The sequence below is a fragment of the Ambystoma mexicanum genome, chromosome 14 (assembly GCF_040938575.1).
Source record: "Ambystoma mexicanum isolate Mex_15411 chromosome 14, UKY_AmexF1_1, whole genome shotgun sequence".
Taxonomy (NCBI): Eukaryota; Metazoa; Chordata; class Amphibia; order Caudata; family Ambystomatidae; genus Ambystoma; species Ambystoma mexicanum.
The window spans coordinates 542312053-542334735 of NC_090940.1; the positions used below are offsets into that span (position 1 = coordinate 542312053).

Genomic DNA, 22683 nt, shown 5'->3' on the forward strand with positions numbered 1-22683 from the left:
TGCTTTGGGGCAGCCAGGGGTTATAGGACCCCATCACTGGAAGAGGAGAGGCATAGAAAGCATGCAGGCCAAAAAGAAGTTTGGCTTCAAAGAGAGTTCCCCTGGGCCAGCAGCCCTCACTTGCCCTGGACTGGGACGAGGAAGACTTGAAGTAATGAAGATAGATTATCAATAATTAATAAAGGCATTATTGTTTTTCTAACCCAGTGTAATATCTATATTACTACAGTTTCGTGAACATTACCAAATTCACAAACAATACCTCTGTTTGCATTCATCTAGGTTGCTGGATGGGACGGAAAGCTTATAGTAAAAGAGAAGGGGCAAGTGGTGATGGGTCTGTCTGTAAAGGACGAGAATGGGCACTCAAAAGACTGAACTTGAATTGTTAGACAATTTAATAGCTACACCAATTGTATAGGGAAAGAGACAAGGAGACATGAGTAGCCCATGAGATCTAAAAGCAAATGATTCCAGTGATGTCCAGTAACCCTCAACACTCATGTGGACAAACGGAGAAGGTTTGAGGAGTGAAACCATGCTTGCAAGCAAAACCGGTGCATGGAGGCATGCCTTTATCTTTGTTAATGGGACACCAAAACCTGAGCTGTGCCTGGCGCAGCACATTTTTGCTTCACATGGAGCTGCCCAGAGCTGGGTTAATATGGCCCCAAGACAAAACAGAACCTTTTCTCGAAGTGTTAAAGACTGGAATCAAGGGGCGATTTTTTTGTTCAAATCTCTAAATTTGCAGTGGTGTTGTTTTCTTGTGCTGGTTGCATTAATGCAGGTTCTGTCAGTGGCAGCCAGCCTATCCCCTCCAGGTGTTTTAGCCTACAGCTCCCATCCGACCCAAACATAGAGAGTTGTGGAAGTGTGGAGATCTTGGGGATTTGCGGCCAAATGATCTAGGGTGTCAAGTTGGCTACACTTGTGTTTGTGGGAGATGACTTACCATGGCGGCCGTATGGGCTGGGATTCGTACTCCCTCGATAACAGTTTCATTTTCCAGCCAGCGGGAGGTGCCGGGTGCTGGTGCGTACATCCGCAGTATTTCCTTCAAAGCCTGGGAAGTTAGAAAAGAGATAAATTGTAACATTTGAATGTCAAAACTCGAATCCAATGCAATACAAACACAGCAGCAATTAAATAACTCCTTCATAAACATACCTACAGAATGCCACTCCCTTTAAGTTGTGTGCCACCCTTGTGCACCCTGCATCCTTTTAATTGCACACACGTAATTCTTGTAGACCTTTGTTCACGAAGCCTACATTTTATCTGAGAACTGTATGTTTCCAAGCAGTGTCAATTTCTGACATTTGCCTTATTTTAAGTACTATGTCAATGTATTTGGGGTAAACCGGATAGTTGTCGCTCTTCGGTGTTTGTGTGTAAATATAAAAACTGGATAGTTTCCAACAATTTGATGGCTGCACACCCTTGAAAATAGAGATTGACCGCTAAATCTTTACAAGTGAAGCTATAATGAATATATTTTCTGGGCTATGCGCTTCTCTTTAAATTATTCCTCAAAACAAATTTGCATTCTTAATGCTAACATGAAGTATTTTTTTTTCTTTGACTGCACTCTGCCGACACGTGTTTCGACCACTGGTCGTTTAAGCCTTTTCAATATAGAGTCGATTTACAAAATATAAACATACAAAACCAAAATCATCATAATTGTCCATAAAAAAGGACGAAAAGTAACATAGTCAACCATCAATATTATCATTTTAGAACCGAAAATTGGTGATTGGGAAATAGACAAGAGAAATTAAGAGCAGGAAGAGAATACAATAATATATAATAAGAGAAAATATATAAAACTTGCATTAGTGGTACTATGAGCGGGTACTATGGTTCAATATGAGCATCTTCTCTACAAATCTGTGCAATTGTTGTCTAACTGCGCTTGAACATTACATAATTCATCTCATAATTATGTGATCCAACTCATTTATTGTTTTGAGGAATAGTTGCTCACCCACAACCATGTGATTCTCAATTAATTTCAAATTGATTTGGACTTTGTGATGCTGCCTAGGTTGTGCGAGTCTCCCTTATGCAGTTAATTCTATTTAATGAGCAATGGTTAATCAACCACCCTAATAATGTGATATATACCCCACCTTAAATGTAACATGCCAGTGGTGTCTTAGTATCCAGTGGTCAGAATAATCCTTACCTCACCGTAAGATTCGCTCTTGTCAAAATCTGTGATACGGGGGTAGTATATTCCTAAATGAATATAGCCAGTTTAAATGTCACTTTTTTCGAAAGTTAAACTTGTGTCGTGTCATCAAATAGAAGATTAGAACATAAAATGATCACCCCTTGTACTGTTTCTAGGTTGTCCAGCCTTATTAGGTATAGGTCCATATATTTTGTTCTCGAACAGTGGGTATATCTATCAGCATCTATTGGTGTGAAAAGGAATTATGCAGTGGTCATGCTACACTATAATCTTACAGATTATCACTTCATATACTAATTCCAATTGCGCCATTGTAAGTAACGGATGATTTCCGTACCTATAGGAGGTTATATCATCCCAAAAGGATTGGTGCCCTGTTTGGATTGTGGCGTTCCACATGGCAAGCTCTCACAGTCGCCATTTTGTAAGTTGTTTTATAGTCTGAGTAACGTAATGCACGTTTACGTGCAACGCAGCAGTAATGTTTCCACTTTGATCTCCATGCAACACAGAAGAAATTACTTAATAAAATAATAATGACTGCCACAAAGACCAACAAACTTAGTCACATGCATATTAAATCCTTTCATCCTGCGCACATGAAATAAAACAATTGCATGTATATCAATGTATTACTTATATGACTTTCAAACAGAGCACGTCCACGTTCCAATTACAGTTAATGAAAAAACAATTGCGGATCAGGTCCTTCTACTCCATTTCTTAATACAAAATCGACTTTGCATTCAATTAAGAATTAATATTATCCAATTATTTAGCACACAGAGCACTTTCCATTCAATTTACAATAAAGGTTGTACGACATGCCATGTTTCGACCACCTTGAGGTTCATAATGATTTGTCGCTTGTGGCCGCCTTCAGGGACATTGTAAGGAAGGCACGGTATCACAAGTCTTACAGACACAAATTAGGTAGTTCAAGGGTGTTTACTAACTATTATTGAGTTGGAAAAACACCTATCTAAACCTAAGTTCAAACGATGGGAGCAAGCCACGAACATCCAAACAAAAGAAAACAATGTCCTAATCATGTCTTGTCAAATAAAAAACTAAAAAACCTATTGCCAAACCTTTCTCTAAATAACAAAATGGTGTGGGGTGTTGCAATGTATAAAGAAAACAGTGTAAGATAAACAAAAGGTCCATGTGGTATGGTAGTTCAGGATTGCGGTACAATAGCTTCCCCTTCTTAAAGTTTTAGCACGGGACAAGGCAGCACAATATGGCTCTTGGAGCACTCATTCTTCCACAGTGCCTGGATCAACAAAACAAAAAGATTAAAATTCAGAGTTCACTTTCAGTCTCCCTCGCAGGGCTCAGACTGGCTTCCCTTTTTGTTTCACAATGTAATCTCCCTCAGCTGGGCTCAGATTCCCTTCCTTTATGATGACGTTAGGTCCCCCTCGATCAGGCTCAGACCTGACACTTCAACATCTTCCTTCGTCCATATAACAGAACTGAAGACTTTCGACTGAGCAAGGGATTGGACCGTTAACCTTGCCTGACCACTTTGTTCCTTTTCATCTGATCTCAAAAGTTCAATCATATCAGTTAAATTCAATCTCAATGGTTCCGTTTGCAAGATACTTTCCGACAGAGATCTTTCGACTGGACACCCACGTGGTGCCGGACCACTCTGCTACTTAATATCAAGCGTTCTCTTCTTAAAAGGTATAAAGAAAACATTTATTGGCTTTCTCTGTTTACTCACGTCTTTCATCAAACGCCTCATATGTGACACTTTGTTGCTGCCAGCAACCTTTGCTCATGCGCAGCCCGGTTCACACAGTTGCCTTCAACTCACCGGCTGTATGCAAGGTTCGGCTCGTGGCTTTGATCGTGGAGTCGAGGGTGATATCACGGCGGCTGCACTTCTCTGGCTCGTCCAGTCAGGCTTGAGGGCCCCTGCCATCTCGGAGGCACCTTACAGGATCTGAAGGCCTTTCTTCTTCGTCCTACATGTGCTATTTGTATTTGTATTTATTTGTATTTATTTATTTATATTGCGCAGCCTGCCCAAAGGCATCAGGGCGCATGTTTAGAAGGGTTACATAAGTTTACAGAAAGACAGATTACAAATTGCATAGTAAATAAGCATACATAGAAAGTCGTCACAATAAATACAACAGTGGGTGGGGTTGTAGAGCATGCAATGGATGATTACCACATGGTGGTCAACTCTTCGTCTTGCTCATAGAGCCATTGTTTTGTTCTATGTTTGAAGGATTGGAGGGAGGGGACGTTCCTGAGGTCATTGGGTAGTGAGTTCCAGAGCTTAGCTGCCAATACCGGGAAGCTTGAGCCTCTGGCAGTCTGTAGTTTAAAGCTGGGAATAATGAGTGTATGTGCTTGCGCAGCTCTTAGTGGTCTGTGGGCTGTGTGTTGTGTAAAGCGCTCTGACAAGTAGGCTGGTACTGTTTCTGAGTCTTCAACAGCCCAGCAATGGTTTGTCAAACAGGTCAAGGATACTTCTCTCCTCGATTTCCTTGTGACTTTTCTTCGGGCTTCCTCGATTCAGCTGCAGCATCGAATCGTTTTTTTCCTTCTCTGGCTTTACTTCGAACATCTCCTCGCTCGCTTCCCTGCTACTCAGTGTGTTCCCATGCTCCACCTTTTATCCATGCAGGGAAGGGTAACGGAAATCAGCTGCGAGTTGTTATGGTTAATTGCCTGACTGCCTGACTCTGGTGTTGGGACATTCTGGACGGAAGGGGTGGGTGCAAGTCTGGCTTCTCCTAGAGCGCTCAGTCCCTTTTTTGTGTAGGAAGGGGGGCGGAGGGGGGTCAAATAACACATGGAATGAGAAGGGGTGAAAGGATAATCGGGAAGGGGATACTGCATGTCTCCATCGAGTGTCCCACTCCCCAGGGGCCCCTCATCCAGGTGATCCTCCTGCACTGGTCCACCCCCAGGAACTGGATCCAAAAGCGATGGTCTTTTCCTGGCCACCTGGAAGACAGATCGCATGGAATGATCATAGTTCAAGGGTGTTTATTGAACTATTATTGAGTTGGAAAAACGCCCATCTAATCCCAAATCTAAAGATGAGAGCAAGCTAGGACCATCAAATAATAATAACACAGTCCTAGTCAAGTCTGTCAAAATAAAAAGGGCCTATACTAATAAACCTATTGCCAATCCTTACTTCTAAATACAAATAGTGTGGGAAACAATGTTGTTGAAAAGAAAAGTGTTCAAAAAATGATATGTCAGGATATTCAAGCCGTTGGCTTTCACTTCCCCACGTTTTCAGCACGGGACAAGGCAGCACACATAAGCATAGCACACTCTCTGGCTTCTCTAGCACGAGGATGAAGTTCATAACTTCAACATCATGGTTTCTGTACCATGGTTTCATTGCCACTCAAAATCTCTTATTTCAGAGCGCCTGATGCAACACGACAAACATTAAAGTTCCTTTTTTCTTAGGATTTCACATATACAACTTCTCCGGTGATTTACTGTTCACCTTGGCTTCAACACAGACTGGTCTTGTATCGGTCTCCCCTACACACCGGCTGTGTTGATTTCAATGACGCTGCTTTGTTCTTGGAGCCAAGGACGATACCACGGCAGCCGTTGATTCTCCCTGCCTTGATTATTGATGCAGGAGGGCCCCGGGTATCTCCGACACACAATGCAGGATTCTTCAGCCTGGTTTCTTGGTCTTACGCTTTCTATTATCGAGGTTTCGGGAAAGTAACGGTTCCTTGTTGAAAAGGTCAAGGGAACTTCCCTCCTTGCGATCCCCTTCTGTTTTGCTGTCTTTCCTCTCTCGTTCAGCTGCTGTCTTGAAACTGTGGTTTCCTCGTGTGCTTTGCCTTGCTTAGAGTGTGCTCTCATGCTCCACCTTTCTTTGTGTGGGGAAGCTTAATGGAAGTCAGTTGTCTGTGATGGTCATTAATTGCCTGACCATTGTATTGAAACACATCAGGTATACTTCTCAGGTGTTAGCCTGTATTCTCTCAGAGCGGGCTGTCCCAGAGAAAGTGTTTGTTTTGGGAAAGCGGGTGGAGGGGTAGAGTTCCTAAATATCCTACCTGGTAAAATGGATTAAAGGTGTTACAGGGATTTGATTTGATTTATTTATTTATAGAGCGCTGTACACCAATCATCTGGTGTCCCACTCCCCAAAGGCCACTCACCCAGGTGATCCTCCCACACTGGTCCACCCCCAGGAACTGTATCCAAAGCCGATGGCTGTGCCCTGGCCACCTGGATGACAGATCCCTGGGAACTAGTGGGTGAGACACCTTCTGGTTTCTCACAATGGTCAGCATCTTGTCTCTGAATGGGTGAAAAGAATATTTTCAATAATTGAGGCTTACAATGTTAAGCCAAATCAGCATGCCTAGGGTCCTGCAGATCTTATAAACATACCTATTGTTCCTGTCTTTTCACCTAGCTTGTTGTTTCCAAGGTATTCCGGCATTTATCTTCAATTGTAAACCTAGAAAAAGTATTATAGGCTTGTTTTCTAAATGTACATTATCATTCCAGACTAATTATGTAAAACTATTCTGTTTTTGTACTGCTTGGTATTTGTTGAGATGGATTTCTGAACTCTGACCTGGAAGGGCAGAGGTTCAGAAGGCCAGCCTAGTTTCTTGGAACAGGGTAACCTCTGCAAAAGCCAGACCAATCTGGGTAGCGATAGCAGCGGTCAAGACTAAGTCTCAAGAGGGGTGGGATGACTGAAAGACCCCAATGAGCACACAAAGCAAGGACACTTACAAATTACTCCAGACAGGTGTTATATTAAAAATATAGACATTTATTACAAGGCCGTTGTAACATCGACCATAGCAAAGAATCACAATCATACTGAAGTAAACCAACACAACACAATCAATAAAATATATTAGACCGAGGGGTCTAAGGAGTTAAGAGCTCGAAATATGTAGACCACCTAGATGGGGAGGAAAACAGGCAGTGCAAGTAATCAGTCAAACAAGTTTATTCGGATGTATAAAAACAACCATTAAACGACAAAATACACATTATAACACAAATCCAAGTTACAGTTTGAAGAATCCATCATACCCAAGATAAACAAGATCAGAACACGTAAAAGGAAATGCAATCTTTGCACCATACCCCAACACCATAGATCAGAAAATATTTAGAGTGGAAAAAGGGGTCAACCCCAAGGACCCCATTATGTTACACATGGTCCCTTAACTTGACCAAGTGGTCACAAGACTAATTGTCCGCCCTTGTCACTCAGACGCGGCCCCCCACATGCCTTTTACCCAGAGGAGTACAGTTCGCTCCCGACAGGACAGTACAATGTGTGACGGGTCCAGGTGGGGCGACGGCTCCCAAATAGGGGCACGAGCTAATTGTAATCCCACTATATGGGGCCCGCACATAACCCCCAGATCTTCTCAAAACTTCCCTGACCATTTGACCATTCCTGAAGACAATTTTAACAGAGTCAGAGGGGTTTATACCTTCGCCTTCCAGTCTGACGCACCCCACCAACGCTTCCCTGGTCACAAAGGGACAGTTCCCAACAGAACGTAGCCAGTGGAGACATTTGTTTGAGAGGGCATCCCTTGGTTCTCGCCTGCCCAAAGGCAACTTAGGTACCCCATGCAGGAAAACCGTAGCAATTCTTTTCCCCCCAAGTACAGGACTCTTGGGGCTGCGCCCCCTTGGACAGAAGCCACGTGCTCCGCTCCCTCCCTCCCTAGGAGGATTGATTGTCAGGACGCTTGGGGGAGCAAGTAATCATTAGACCCAGTTCGACATCAGGAATTCACCTAACTAAGAGGTAGTCCAAGCCCTACAAAGAGAGGAGCCTTATGCTCAATAGTACATGCCCGGGCTAGTGCCAATGGACAAAAGAGGTTCTCTTCAAGGGTCTCTGACAGTTCAGGAAGGTGGATGAGGCGATGAAGAACGAATCCCCACTACTCAAGCAAGACCTCCACTTGCGGGCAGAGGCAGGGTGAGAGTGCGGGACGGAGCCACTATTTTGCAACAGCGGTAGCAACAGCGGTAGAAAAGAAATGGGTTCCTGCGCTAGCGGGCGCGGTATGGACTACTCACCGGTCCCCCACGCAGGCAGACCCAGACTTCGCCAGTTTAGTTCACTTTGCTGGCAGGTTCGGACGCGACAAGCATGACGTCTCAACACCGTGTAATTTCCGCGGTAGCAGGTTTCAGGGTCAAGGGGGTCACAAGTGCAGCGAACTTTCACAGGTCTTTGCCGCAGCAGGGCAACATGGTAACCGCCTTTACTCCGGTCTAGGCGCACTCGTCTCACTTCACACCAGGGAATGCCAAGTGTACGAAATTCGGTGTGAGGGTGCTGGGGACACAGAGCAAGCAGGATACCAGGTTTCAAGGGCTTCCTCGAAACGGCGTCAGTGACAGAGCAAACGTCCCGTGTAAGCTGGTCAGCCCACTTGTTGGCCCAGGGACACTTCCGAAGAGGCTTACTTGCAGGGTTTGATGAAGGTGCCGAGAATAGTTGGTCCCACTGTTCCAATGGGTCAAAGCGCCTTTGGAGACCTTCTAGGACGATCAGATGTAGAGGGGTCTCACAGGACGACAGCGGGCTTAGGGTGCCAAACCTTCCAGCGGGTCACCAGTGGTTCCTCGACTCGGCTTCTTGTTGCAGAATACTTGGCTCCTTATCCTTTGTTCGTGTGAACTCAGGAGATCGACATGGTAGTGGTGTTTTCGGCCTCCTCTTATCCAAAGTTCCCTTCGTGCCAAAACAGAGAGGACCCAATGGGAGATCTGCTCACAAACACTCACTCCATATGTGGACCAATCACGGACCACGGTGGTCCCAGGCATTCAGGACACTCCAGACTCTCTGGCACCCAGGATGTGTATTGGGAACAGACATCCCAACCCACATCCTGGAGGCACACACACAAGGCATGCAGAAGCCCGCAAAAGCTTTGTGTTTCGCGGGAAAGTGCGTGACCAAATAAGGACTGACCCGGGTCGGCTCGACCTGGGGAAGGTGAAGGGGCAAGGTGGCCAAAGGATAGGACAAAGAACCGCGTGGCATGGCCATTTTGGAGCTAGGCCACCTATTCTTGCCAAACACAGTAAGTGCGGATAACATGGCAAAAAAGGGTTCAAAACATAAGAAACGATAGCTGCCATCAGTCCTGTCCGTGACACACCTGCACAGTTCATAAGTCCAGCGAGAGTTTCTAGGGCCTTTGGAATGACTAGAGACCCAAGGGTGCGGTAAAGTAAGTTACATTGCACTCTTGTTACATGTTGCACAAAAACTGCAACATGAGGAAAGGACGAAGGGAAACAAAGTCTCCCAGTACTGACTGTCTTAAGGGCATGTCAGTTTCCCCATAAGAATTGAGCGAAAGCCCAGGGGAGTGCGGCTGAGGGCTGCGCTACTCTGGCAAAGGTTAGATCAGGGTGTAGAACAGCAGCAAACGGTTTGGGGGTTGACACATGGAGGGAAAATTACATTCAAATATGAAATCTTTCCTAAAACTCGCCCTCCCCAGACTGGATGAGTTTCTTGTTCAGGTCGGTTAAACATTCTCGACAACCCATCAGCATTGCTATGTTGGACACCTGGCCTATGCTCAATAGTGAAGTCAAAGCCTTGCAGACTTATGGACCACCTAAGCAACTTTAGATTCTCTCCCTTCATGTCCATTAGCCACTTTAAGGGCTTATGGTCAGTTTGCACAGTGGAGTGGGTCCCATAGAGTTAGGGCCTCAGCTTCCATAGGGCCCACACAACAGAGAAACGTTCTTTCTCTACTGTGGACCATCTGAGCTCTGTCCTTAAGCTGGCGACTAATGAAGCCAATAGGGTGTTCCTTACCCTTCTCATCTACTTGCGATAGTACAGCTCCTATCCCAGTGTCAGAGGCATCTGTCTGCACAATAAAAGGTCTTTGGTAATCAGGGGCCCTGAGCACAGGGGCCTGACACAAGGAGTCTTTTAAGCCACGGAAGGCCTTCTCACACTCTTCAGTCCAAGTTACCTTCTTGGGTTTCTTTGGAGTATTGAGGGCAGTCAGAGGGGCAGCTATGGTGCCATAGTCTGCCATGAAATTTCTGTAGAACCCAGTGTGTCCTAAGAAGGCTCTCACTTGGGTCTGTGTAGTGGGGGTAGGCCAGTCTTGTACTGCTTGCACTTTACTGGGTAGAGGCTGTATCCTCCCTCCAACTACTTAATGTCCAAGATAAACCACGGAGCCTTGTCCAATCTGGCATTTACTGGCCTTTATGGCCAAGTGGGCTTTCTGAAGAGCCTGTAACACAATCCCAAGGTGTTTCACATGGTCTTCCCAGGTGGCACTGAAAACTGCTATATCATCCAGATATGCAAGACGGAATTCATCCAACCCATGCAACACATGATTCACCAGCCTCTGGAATGTGGCAGGTGCATTCTTCAACCCAAAAGGCATTACCCTGAACTGGTAAAGGCCCTCTGGCGTTGAGAAAGCTGCCTTCTCCTTGGCATGTTCTGCAAGGGCTATTTGCCATTAGCCTGCAGTGAGGTCAAACGTGCTGAGGTACTTGGAGGCACCCAAGGTATCCACCAGCTCATCTGTTCTAGGCAAGGGGTGTGCATCTGTCTTGGTGACAGCATTCAGAGCCCTGTAATCCACTGTTAAGACGGATTTCTGAACTCTGTCCTGGTGGCGTAGAAGTTCAGAAGGCCAACCTAATTACTTGGAACAGGGTAACCTCTGGACAAGCCAGACCAATCAGGGTAGCGATCACGGCGGTCAAGACTAGGTCTCAAGAGGGGTGAGGGTGACTGAAATCCCGCAATGAGCACACAAAGCAAGGACACTTACAAACTACTCCAAACAGGTGTTATATTAAAAATATATACACATTTATTCCAAGGCCTTTGCAATAATGACCGTAGCGAGAATGCACAATAAAACTCTAGTAAACCAACACATACCAAATCAATACAATATATATACAAATACAAACGAGTCTAAAGCGTTAGATGCACGAAATGTATAGTCCACCTAGAAGGGAAGGAAAACGGGCAGTGCGAAATAATGATTAGACCCAGTCCGCCTTCAGAGGCACCTAACTAAAAGGAAGTCCAAGCCCTACGAAGAGTGTAGCCTTGTGCTCAAAAGTACCTGCACACGCTGGTGCCAACGGGCAAAAAGGGGAGTCTCTTTGAGGGAATCAGGCAGTTCAGTTTGGTGCACAAATGAAGAAGAACAGAGTTCCGCGACTCAAGCGTAGCCTCCACTGTGGGCAGAAGCAGAGCACGAGTACGGAAAGGCGTGCTGTTTGACACAGCGGGGAAAAGCTATGGGCTGCTGCAGGAGGGCGACCAGTTCCTAGCTATGCTACTCACCGGTCCCCGATGCAAGCAGACCCAGGCTTCTCCGCGTCAGTTTCAGTGCTGGCAGGTTCAGTGGAGCAGGGGACGTCTCGTCGTCGTGTAGATTCTGCAGCAGCAGAGTTGAGTTAAAGATGTCCCAAACAAAGTGAACCCGCACAGTTTGTTACCACAGCAGAGCAACGGAGTGGCCGTGTGTATCTCAGCCAAATGTACACTACTCACTTCAGACCTGGGAATGCCAAGTGTACGAATCGTGTGAGAGTGACAAGGACTCGAAATACAACACAACATGGCGGCGGTTACAGAGCAAGACTCCTGGGTAGGCTGGTCAGTCTGCTGGATGGCCCAGAGACACTTCCGAAGGCTTACGTGCAGGAGATGGTGAAGATGCCGAGAATAGCTGTTCCCGCTATTCCAAGTGTCGAAGTACCAGTACAGGCCTTCTGGTTCGATCAGAGGTAGAAAGGGTTTCACAAGGCGACAGCAGTGCAGAGGAGAAGTCCTTCAGCGGGTCACCAGCGATTCCTCGGTTCAGCCGCGTGGTTGCAGGATACTTGGCTCCTGTATTCCTTTGTTCGTGAGAACTCAGGAGATCGACACGGTATTGGCGTTTCCAGCCCCCTCTTATCCATGGTTCCCTTCGCGCCAAAACGGAGGGGACCCAATGGGAGATCCGCTCATCAACACTCTCACCATACGTGGACCTATCACGGACCACGGTGATCCCAGGCATTCACACCACCCTAGACTCTCTGGCACCCAGGATGTGTATTGGGACCAGACATCCCAGCCCACATCCAGGAGGCGCACACAAGGCCTGTAGAAGCCCGCGAAAGCATCCGTGTTTCGCGGGAAAGTACATGCCCAAATAAGGAAGGCCCCGGGTCGGCTCGACCTGAGGAAGGTGAAGGGAGCAAGACGGTCAGTGGACAGGACAAAGGAGCCTCGTGGTCTGGCCATTTTGGGAGCCAGGCCACCATTTTGGGCTAAGCGCGAGAATCGCGCTTAAAACGCCAAAAAGAGCTCAAAACACAAGAAACGATCGCTGCCACCATTCCAGTCCGTGATTCACTTGCACCAATCAGTTACAATCCAAAAAGAGTATCTAGGGCCTGTAGAAGGCTAGAGACCCAGGAGTGCAGTAACTTAGCTTACAGTGCCCTCTTGTGTCATGTTGCACGAAAGCCGCAACATGATAAAGAAACGACGGAAAACAGCGTTTCCCGGTACTGACTGTCTTAAGAGCATGTCAGTTTCCCCGTAAGAATGGAGCTAAAGCCCAGAGGAGTGCGGCAGAAGGCTGCACTTCTCTGGCAAAGTCTAGATCCTGGTGAAAACAACAGCAAAAAGTTTAGTGGTTGCCACATGGAAGGAAAATTGCCCACAATTACGAAATCTTTCCTAACATCCACACAGACCCTCAATTCAGAAGTACCTGCTTTTGGAACCAAAACCACAGGGCTGGACCAAGGACTACTAGAGGGTTAAATCACCCCAAGATGCAACATTTTGTTGACCTCTGTCTTAATGTAAAACCGTACTTTGTCTGACATTCTGTATCCCCTACTTTTGGTAGGTACACTCCTGTGTCTATGTTATGTTTGCACCAAGGTGTCAAACCAGGGGACTGCGAAAAAAGGGGGGGAAATTGCCTAAGCAACCTTCTCACTTCTGCCTGCTGATCAGAAGTCAGGTGAAGGGCCACTCTGACACCCTCAATGGAGTTATCTGAAGGACTGCTTTGGAATAGGTCAGGAAGAGGTTCAGACTCCTCTTCCTCAACGTCTGAAGCCAATAGCAGTGCTGCGATTTCAACTCTTGGGATGAAAGCCTCCATTCTATTTACATGGAACACTTTTGGAGCCTGTCCAGGCCTTCCAAGGTCAACTAAATAGTTGACCTCACCCAGTGACTCCACCACTGTGTAAGGGCCTGACCATTTGTCCTATAAAGCTCTAGGCCTTATGGGATTCATGATCAGGACTTTCTGACCAGGGGTAAAGTTGATGAGGGAAGCCTTCTGGTCATATCAATGTTTCACCAGAGCTTGTCCTGCCTTCAACTTGTCACTAGCCAGACCCATCAGGAGTACCATCCTTTTTCTGAGCCCTAACACATAGTCTACTACGTTGGTAATAATGGGGGGAGTGGGCATCTCCCATCCCTCCTTGACTGTGGCTAAGGGTCCCCGCACAGGGTGACCAAACAGAAGTTCAAAGGGGCTGAAGCCAACACCCTCTTGTGGTACCTCTCTGTAGGCAAACAGTAAGCTTGGTAAAAGAAGATACCATTTTCTTCTTTGAGGTTCTTCCAGAGCCCCAATCATACTTTTCAAGGTCCTGTTAAACCGTTCCACCAGACCATTGGTCTGGGGGTGGTATGTGGAAGAAAACATAGGTGACCCCACATTCCTTCCACATAGCCTGCATATACTTTGACATAAAGTTGCTGCCTCTGTCGGACACAACTTCTTTAGGGAAGCCAACCCTAGTAAAGATGCCAAGTAAAGCTTTTGCAACTGACTTGGCAGTCACAGTTTTCAATAGGATGGCCTCAGGATACCTGGTGGCATGGTCGACCAGCACCAGGATAAACCAATTGCCTGAGGATGTTTGGGGGTCAAGGGGGCCAACAATGTCGATCTCTACCCTCTCAAATGGTACCCCCACAACTGGGAGTGGTACCAATGGAGCTTGGATTGTTGAACCACTCTTACCAGATAACTGGCAGGAGGCACAACTCCTGCACTGACTTTCTACTTGCACCCCCATCTTGGGCCAGTAGAAGTGCATTGGTAACCTTTGCTTGGTCCTCTTAATACCAAAGTGACCAGCAAGGGGCACTTCATGCGCCAGCTGCTGGAGGAAGGGTCTTACAACAAGGGGAACCACCAACCTCCTATGGTCTCTTTCTGTAGACTCACTATACAGAAGCCCACCTTCCCAATAAATCCGGTGCTTCCCAGGAGGTTCAACGTCAAGCTGGGAGTAGGCCTGTCTCCTTAGGCCTTCCAGAGATGGCCACTCACGTTGGCCTTTACTGAATTCTTCCCTGTCAGGACCACCTTCTACTAACAAATGGTTTAGTTCAGGATGGTCATTGGGGTCAAATACTTCAGGCATCACCACCTCCTCGTCTGGTCCAGGTGATTGACCAACTACCTCCACCTCAGTGGTAGGCGTATAGGGGGAATATTCTCTTTCCCTCTTTTTGGTTTTTAGCCTTGGGTTTCCCCTTTGGCTGGGGCAGGGCATCAGTCTTGGCCAGTGATGCCTTCATTTGAGACCTTGTGCAGGGTCTGTCAGCAGTATCTCCCACAAGCCCTAAAGCTCTGAGATCATTGCCCAACAAGACCTTTCCTGGGACACTCCTCTGAATGCTCACTGGAATCCTGACTGCTGTACCATTGATAGTAAGATTTACAGGTATTACTGGGAACATGAGAGGTGGGCCGTCAGCCAACTTAGTGGGCATCAGAGTAGCTGTGGCAACTTCCTCTGGGTCTACCAAGGTAGAATCCACTACAGTTCGACTGCACCCACTATGCCTAAGAGCTGGAGTATCTACTCCATTGATCAGCACACTGTCCTTAAAGTAGTGCTTGGTGTTATCAGGAATCCTAGCATAAGCCTCTGAGACTTTAGGCTCCCAGGAACTCAGGGAAACTAAAACTACCTCAGCTTCTATCCCACTGGGGAAGGAGTCTGAGGAGAAGGATGCTCCGGTAATCTCTTCTTCCTCGTAGGAGGAGAAGGCCAGATTAGCAGAGTGGACCCCCAAGATTTTGACCTTACATCTCGGATCCCCCTTCACGTGGTCAGTTGCTCCACAAGCAAAACAAGATCCATTGGGTCTGTTCACATAGGGAGGCTTATTATAACCCGAGTTCGGTTTCGGAGGCTGACCTCCACTACCCTGTCAGTTCTCTTGTGTCTTACCCTTATTTTTCTTTTTGTGGCCCTTTTGGGAAAAAGATTTATCAGTTTCCCCACCCTACTTATCTTTGGACCTTTTCCCTTCCTCCTGCTTGCCAGGATGAGTCTTGTCCTTATGGGACACTCGATGTGACACCCATACATCTGCTGCAATGGCTAGCATTCTTAGGATCCATCTCCTTGGAATCTGCCAAATGCTGCTTGAGGTCAGGGGAAATAGATGCAAAAATATGTTCCAGCATGACAAGACTCATCATACCTTCAAAGGTAGAAACCTTAAAACCTTCGACCCAGCCAGTTAAGTTTTTTAAGGATTCAGTCACATAAGATACCCAAGTACCACCTTCTTTTTTCTTTTACTCTCTGAATCTTTTTAAGTATTGGGCAGGAGTCTTTCCAAACTTTAAGATGAAAGTTTGCTTCAACATTGCAAAATCTGCTCTCTCAGCTTTCGACATTTCCATAATGGTACTGCAGCCAGAATGGGGTAGTCTGCTAAGTAACCAGGCAATTTTATCAGAATTGTCACCTCAGATGCATACTCAAATGTATTCAGCCAGTCCATAATGTCATTCTTTTCCTCATACACACTGAGCAGATCTTTTGGAAACCTTGGATGAGAAGAGGCCCCAGACCCATGTCCAGGACCCTTGGATCCATTGGCAACTTGGAGCTTGGCCAGTTCCAACTGGTGATCCCCGTCTTTTTGTTTTTCTGCCTGCTCTATCTTTAGTTTGCCCATGTTGAACTCAAGCTCCTTCTGCCTAAACAGCAGCTCTTGTTTCTTGAATTCAAGTATGGCCTCCCCATCAGCACTGGCAGAAGAAACATTAGACATTACATCCTCCATGTCCTCATGGTCGCTGTGGATCAGTGCAGCGGCAGAACCATCCGTTCTACCAGTGAGAGCAGCCCCACCTCCTTCTGTACTGTCCTCGGAAGCTATAGCTCTAAGCTGAGCTTCCTGCCAGTCCATAATTCTCTGGATCATTTCTACTTTTGTGCCTTGCGAGGAAACACCTCTCTCAGCACACATCTTTCTCAATGTGTCGGATTTCAAAGCATTTAAAGTTAACAAGGTACTTGTTTACATACTGTTAGATAGCACTATGGCCTTTTAAAAGATATACTAAGACAATTCACTATGTGTCCTGGTAGGAATAACTGGAAATGCCTTCGCTCGTGCGCAACACTGGATTCCTTCAGTCCTATCCCACCACTGTACACCAATTTGTTAAGATGGATTTCTGAACTCTGACTTGGAGGGGCAGAGGTTCAGAAGGCCAGCCTAGTTTCATGGAACAGGGTAACCTCTGGACAAGCCAGACCAATCACGGTAGCGATGGCAGCGGTCAAGATTAAGGGCCTCATTAGGACCCAGGCGGTAAGGGGGTTACGGCGGTGTAAACAGCGCCGACCCTTACCGCCTGATTCCGAGGTCCCTTAGCGCCATGGAGGATTTAACACCTGCTTTTAGCAGGTGTTAAAATCCATGGCGCTAAGGGACCTTGTTGTTAATTACGCCACCGTAATTTACGGTGGCATAATTAACGCCTTCCCCACTCCCATTATGCCCTATGGGGCAAAAATGGGAATGGGGAAGGGTAAATGGGTTAATGGGGACTTACCGCCCCGCCAACCTCGGAATGGGGCGGTAAGTCCGCCAACCGTAAACGTAGTTTACGCCATGGTGGTAAAGGTACGACCCAGGCGGTAACTTACCGCCTGGGTCGTAATGAGGCCCTAAGTCTCAAGAGGGGTGAGGGTGACTGAAATACCTCAATGAACACACAAAGCAAGGACACTTACAAATTACTCCAGACAGGTGTCATATTAAAAATATAGACACATTTATTACAAGGCCTTTCTAACATCGACCATAGCAAAGAATCACAATAATACTGAAGTAAACCAACACATCACAATCAATACAATATATATATATAAAGCCGAGTGGTCTAAGGAGTTAAGAGCACGAAATATGTAGACCACCCAGATGGTGAGGAAAACAGGCAGTGCAAGTAATCATCAGACCCAGTTCGACATCAGGAATTCACCTAAGAGGTAGTCCAAGCCCTATGAAGAGAGGAGCCTTATGCTCAATAGTACATGCACACGCTTGTGCCAATGGACAAAAGAGGGTCTCTTCAAGGGTCTCTGACAGTTCAGGAAGGTGGATGAGGCGATGAAGAACAAGTCCCCACTACTCAAGCAAGACCTCCACTTGCGGGCAGAGGCAGGGTGAGAGTGCGGGACGGAGCCGCTATTTCTCAACAGCGGTAGAAAAGAAATGGGTTCCTGCGCTAGGGGCCACCGGTTGGGGTATGGACTACTCACCAGTCCCCGACGCAGGCAGACCCAGACTTCGCCAGTTCAGTTCACTTTGCTGGCAGGTTCGGATGCGACAAGCAGGACGTCTCAACACTGTGTAGTTTCCGCGGTAGCAGGTTTCAGGGTCAAGGGGGTCACAAGTGCAGCGAACTTTCACAGGTCGTTGCCGCAGCAGAGCAACACGGTAACCGCCTTTACTCCGGTCCGGGGGCACTCGTCTCACTTCAGACCTGGGAATGCCAAGTGTACAAAATTCGCTGTGAGGGTGCCGGGGTCACAGAGCAAGCAGGATACCAAGTTTCAAGGGCTTCCTCGAAACAGCGGCAGTGGCAGAGCAAACATCCCTTGTGAGCTGGTCAGACCACTGGTTGGCCCATGAACACTTCCGAAGAGGCTTACTTGCAGGGTTTGTTGAAGGTGCCGAGAATAGTTGGTCCCACTATTCCAATGGGTCGAAGCGCCTTCGCAGACCTTCTAGGACGATCAGATGCAGAGGGGTCTCGCAGGACGACAGCGGGCTTAAGTTTCCAAACCTACCAGCAGTTCCTCTACTCGGCTTCTTGTTGCAGGATACTTGGCTCCTTATCCTTTGTTTGTGGGAACTCAGGAGATCGACATGGTAGTGGTGTTTTCGGCCTCCTCTTATCCAAAGTTCCCTTTGCGCCAAAACGGAGAGGACCCAATGGGAGATCTGCTCACAAAAACTCACTCCATACGTGGACCAATCACAGACCACGGTGGTCCCAGGCATTCAAGACACTCCAGATTCTCTGGCACCCAGGATGTGTATTGGGAACAGACATCCCATCCCACATCCTGGAGGCACACACACAAGGCATGCAGAACCCTGCGAAAGCTTTGTTTCACGGGAAAGTGCATGACCAAATAAGGACTGACCCGGGTCGGCTCGACCTGGGGAAGGTGAAGGGGCACGGTGGCCAAAAGACAGGACAAAGAACTGCGTGGCATGGCCATTTTGGAGCCAGGCCACCTATTCGTGCCAAACGCGGTAAGCGCGGATAACATGGCAAAAAAGGGTTCAAAACATAAGATAAACGATAGCTGCCACCAGTCCTGTCCGTGACACACCTGCACACTTCATAAGTCCAGCGAGAGTTTCTAGGGCCTTTGGAATGATTAGAGACACAAGGGTGCGGTAAAGTAAGTTACATTGCACTCTTGTTACATGTTGCACAAAAGCTGCAACATGAGGAAAGGACTAAGGGAAACAAAGTCTCTCAGTACTGACTGTCTTAAGGGCATGTCAGTTTCCCCATAAGAATTGAGCGAAAGCCCAGAGGAGTGCGGCCGAGGGCTGCGCTGCTCTGGAAAACATTAGATCAGGGTATAGAACAGCAGCAAAAAGTTTGGGGGTTGACACATGGAGGGAAAATGACATTCAAATATGAAATCTTTCCTAACAGTATGCAATGCATTTTGGCTCCTTATTGTCTTTTCTTTACTTTTCTGAAGAAGATAATGAACAGATGGTCCCTGGAATGTGCATGTCAGTCCGACGGATGAGCAACAAGAGATGCCACTCGTTCGGCCAACCACCAGGCGCACCAGTGTTTTCCACGTATGGAAAGAGATATTGTCTCAGGCAAGCATTCAAAACCTATCCAATTGATGGCTTTGAAGAGACAGGTGTATCGTTACTGGATCAGGTTGACTAATAATAATGTCCAGTCGTGCTGACAACGCGACACAGCAGCCTTGATCACCAAGTACATTCGCACTCCTGCACAAAGTTACGCAGACACACACATGAACACATGAAGAACATGTTTACTTTGTTCTGTATATAGAGGACAGATACATATACATCCTGTCAAAAGCTTTTCCTTTTCACTAGCCAAATGCAGACACGCAAGCACCTAAGCATACATAGACCGAGCTTGCAATCGCTTTATCACAACTGACCATAAGGAGCTACGGGGACGTATAAGGAACCTATAAAGGCTAGATGACACTAATCTCTAAAGAAAATATTAGAACATATGGGGAAACTGTAAAATGCGACGCCATAGGCCTCAAAATATGGAAGAAGAGATGCAGACTCTGCAGCACTTAGCACCGAGACAGTGTTTGCGGCCAAGGACAATGGCGGCTGGAAGATTCCTGATCCCCAAGGTGGTGAGCCACTTGCAGAATACAGAATAAAATCCTCCAAAATTGCAGGCCGAAAAGCTCGGTCTTGTGTTCTTCGCATACGTGGCGCAGCCAAGCCGATCAATGGCCATTTCCTTGTGGTGGGAAGAGGAGCTGTTCCCAGCGAAGCAGACAAGATTGATACATGTGTTGTCCAGCTAGCATTGCAACCTGTAGTCACTCTCTCAGGCTAGGTGGCCCTATCAGTGGCAACAATGGGGACACACAATCTTTCTCATTACCTTTGAAGAGGTATACTGAGCACTGTGAACAGAACAGGGTCCCAAGCCTGGGGAGACCCGCTCCAGCCAATCCGGCGCTCAAGCCCGGGGTTGGTGTATAACGTTGCAAGGAGGATTACAAATTGGGTATTTTCCCTGATTTTTATTTAACGTGGGATCAGTTTTTAAACGGGAAAAATTCAAATCAGCAAAAACAAAAACTGATTTCCCCCCTCTCTGTCCAAAAATTGCGATTATTGGTACCACAATGCTGAAGTCTTAATGATCACTGCCATGAAGCATAACGTGAATCTCAATACAGTTCAATTTTATTTGTACACATAAAAATTGTTATTTTAGCAGCAAAATGGTTGTGGTGTAAATTAACAGTCATTAAAATGGCACTAACTTACAAAACACACATTTGATCAAAAATGAAACAAACACAAAACAAGGGGATAGAAAGACCATTAAATGGGGTAGGAGAGAAAATGGGGGGAAAGTATTTTAGATGTTTCACTGCAGTTACTGTCTATGCCTTCTCTTTCTTAGATAAGAGGGGCGCTCTTTTATACCTATTTAACCCTTTAATCAAAATAGATTTGAGAATTTCATCGTAAATCAAAACCCATATTTCTGTAGAAATCTAAACTTCGTTTTCTGTTTAGATACAAAAAAACACACAAGACTTCTTCTATTCCAGACTTTTAGATAGTTGACATGTTTCGGCCAATTTCCCAATAAGACACTATCTCTAGTGTCCTTTTCACGTTATTCTACTGGTCTTCAGGACAGGAACATTTCTTTTATCATTGCAGTAGTCTTCTATACCCCCATGGTATAAAATTGGTTGTACTACATGAAAACAAAAAATGAAACTTAGTGATTCATGGCGGGACTAGATGTTGTAAAATTTCAACAAATCTACATATATTCTATTGCTCAATATATTAATTGCCACACAGAACCTAGGCTACAGCAATTTATGTACCAGTCAGTTTTTCCGCAAAACACTAAAAGGACAGGAGGACATTATTTTCAAACAGGAGATGTTATCCACCATCTTCAGTATAGCTGTTCATATAAAATAATCCTGGGACTAAATCTTAGCTTTCAGGCGTGGTCTCTTAACTAGTTAGACATCAATAAAGGGGTGAGGCTAGAACTTACCAAACTTTCATTTCCGAAGATTTATCATTTTTTCTAAAACCATTTGTTATTCATGATTTACCCTTTCAAATCCCTTCTTAACACGAGGTTTAGATTTCATATGACCCAACGTGTTGTCATTCCAAATGATTTCGAATGGACGGAGATGTGTGATTTTTTCAACATTCTTTCTTCCACAGCTTACCGCTGCAAAAGTATTGTGCACATTAATCATAATACAATTTGTGGACTTCGGCATGGTTTCATGTTGCATTGTGGGTTATTTTGTAAATCTACTACTTCCGAGATCAATTACATACCTCGTTTCCAAAACCACACTTAACTTATGGAATAATAAAGGACAGAAGCCTATTTATGCCTTATTTTTACACACTCAAATTGATGAAAACGATTGTATTGCAGCAAAGTGTTCTTATCAGTTGGTTTTCGATACAAAGTGGTGGTCATTTTTCCGGTCTTATTTTTTCATATCATAAGGTCAAGGAAACGTATCTTATGAGGATCGTGTGTCATAGTAAATTTAATATGATCATTCTTTCCATTTAACCAAATGAAGAAAGCTTCTAGGCTTGCCTTAGAGCCTTTCCATATATATAAACAAGGCATTTTTTCGAAAAATGGAGGAAAAAGGCAGTCTTTTCAATTATGCCCACATGCTGAATGCAAACCTACAAACAATCCCCCTTGTGTGTGGCATTGTGTAAAAAGATCAAAACTTTGCCAGGACTACGGTTTTCAAATTCTTGCAGGGAAAAACTGTGCATATGAAAATTGAAAATATTACAGAAATTGTTGCAGCCAAAAGGCGTGGTGGAAAAATCGTGGAGAAAAAAAACACGCATTTTCGTCGATCTAAAATTTTCCTTGAAGTATGCATGTTTTGCTAATGCTTAGCAATAAATAAGGAAATTATGGAAGTTTTTTTTTTTTTTAGAGTAAAGACTAGGTGGCGCCACATGCACACAATTTGAGTGAGTAAAACTTAGGAATAAACAGGCTTCTGTTCTCTATTTTTCCATAACTTAAGTGTGGTTTTGGAAACAAGGTATGTAGTTGATCTCGGAAGTAGTAGGTTTACAAAATAACCCACAATGCAACAGAAACCATGCTGAAGTCCACAATTTATATTATGATTAATGTGCACAATACTTTTGCAGTGGCGAGCTGTGGAAGAAAGAACATTGGAAAAATAAAATCACACATCTCCGTCCATTCGAAATCATTTGGAATGACAACATGTTGGGTCATATGAAATCTAACCTTGTGTTAAGAAGGAATTTGAAAATGTAAATCATGAATAACAAATAGAAAAATTATAATTATTCAGAA

The 22683-nt window shown here is 45.6% G+C and overlaps 1 protein-coding gene across 2 annotated transcripts in view; it reads right to left on the reverse strand.

Moving 5' to 3' along the window:
- Positions 1-22683, reverse strand: part of LOC138526941 (cholesterol 24-hydroxylase-like) — a 291000-nt gene that overhangs the window by 28236 nt on the left and 240081 nt on the right. For both annotated transcript variants that reach the window (XM_069637833.1, XM_069637834.1), the window contains exon 12: positions 956-1066. In XM_069637833.1, the coding sequence (XP_069493934.1) occupies positions 956-1066 (111 nt within the window). The remainder of the gene's footprint in view (positions 1-955; positions 1067-22683) is intronic.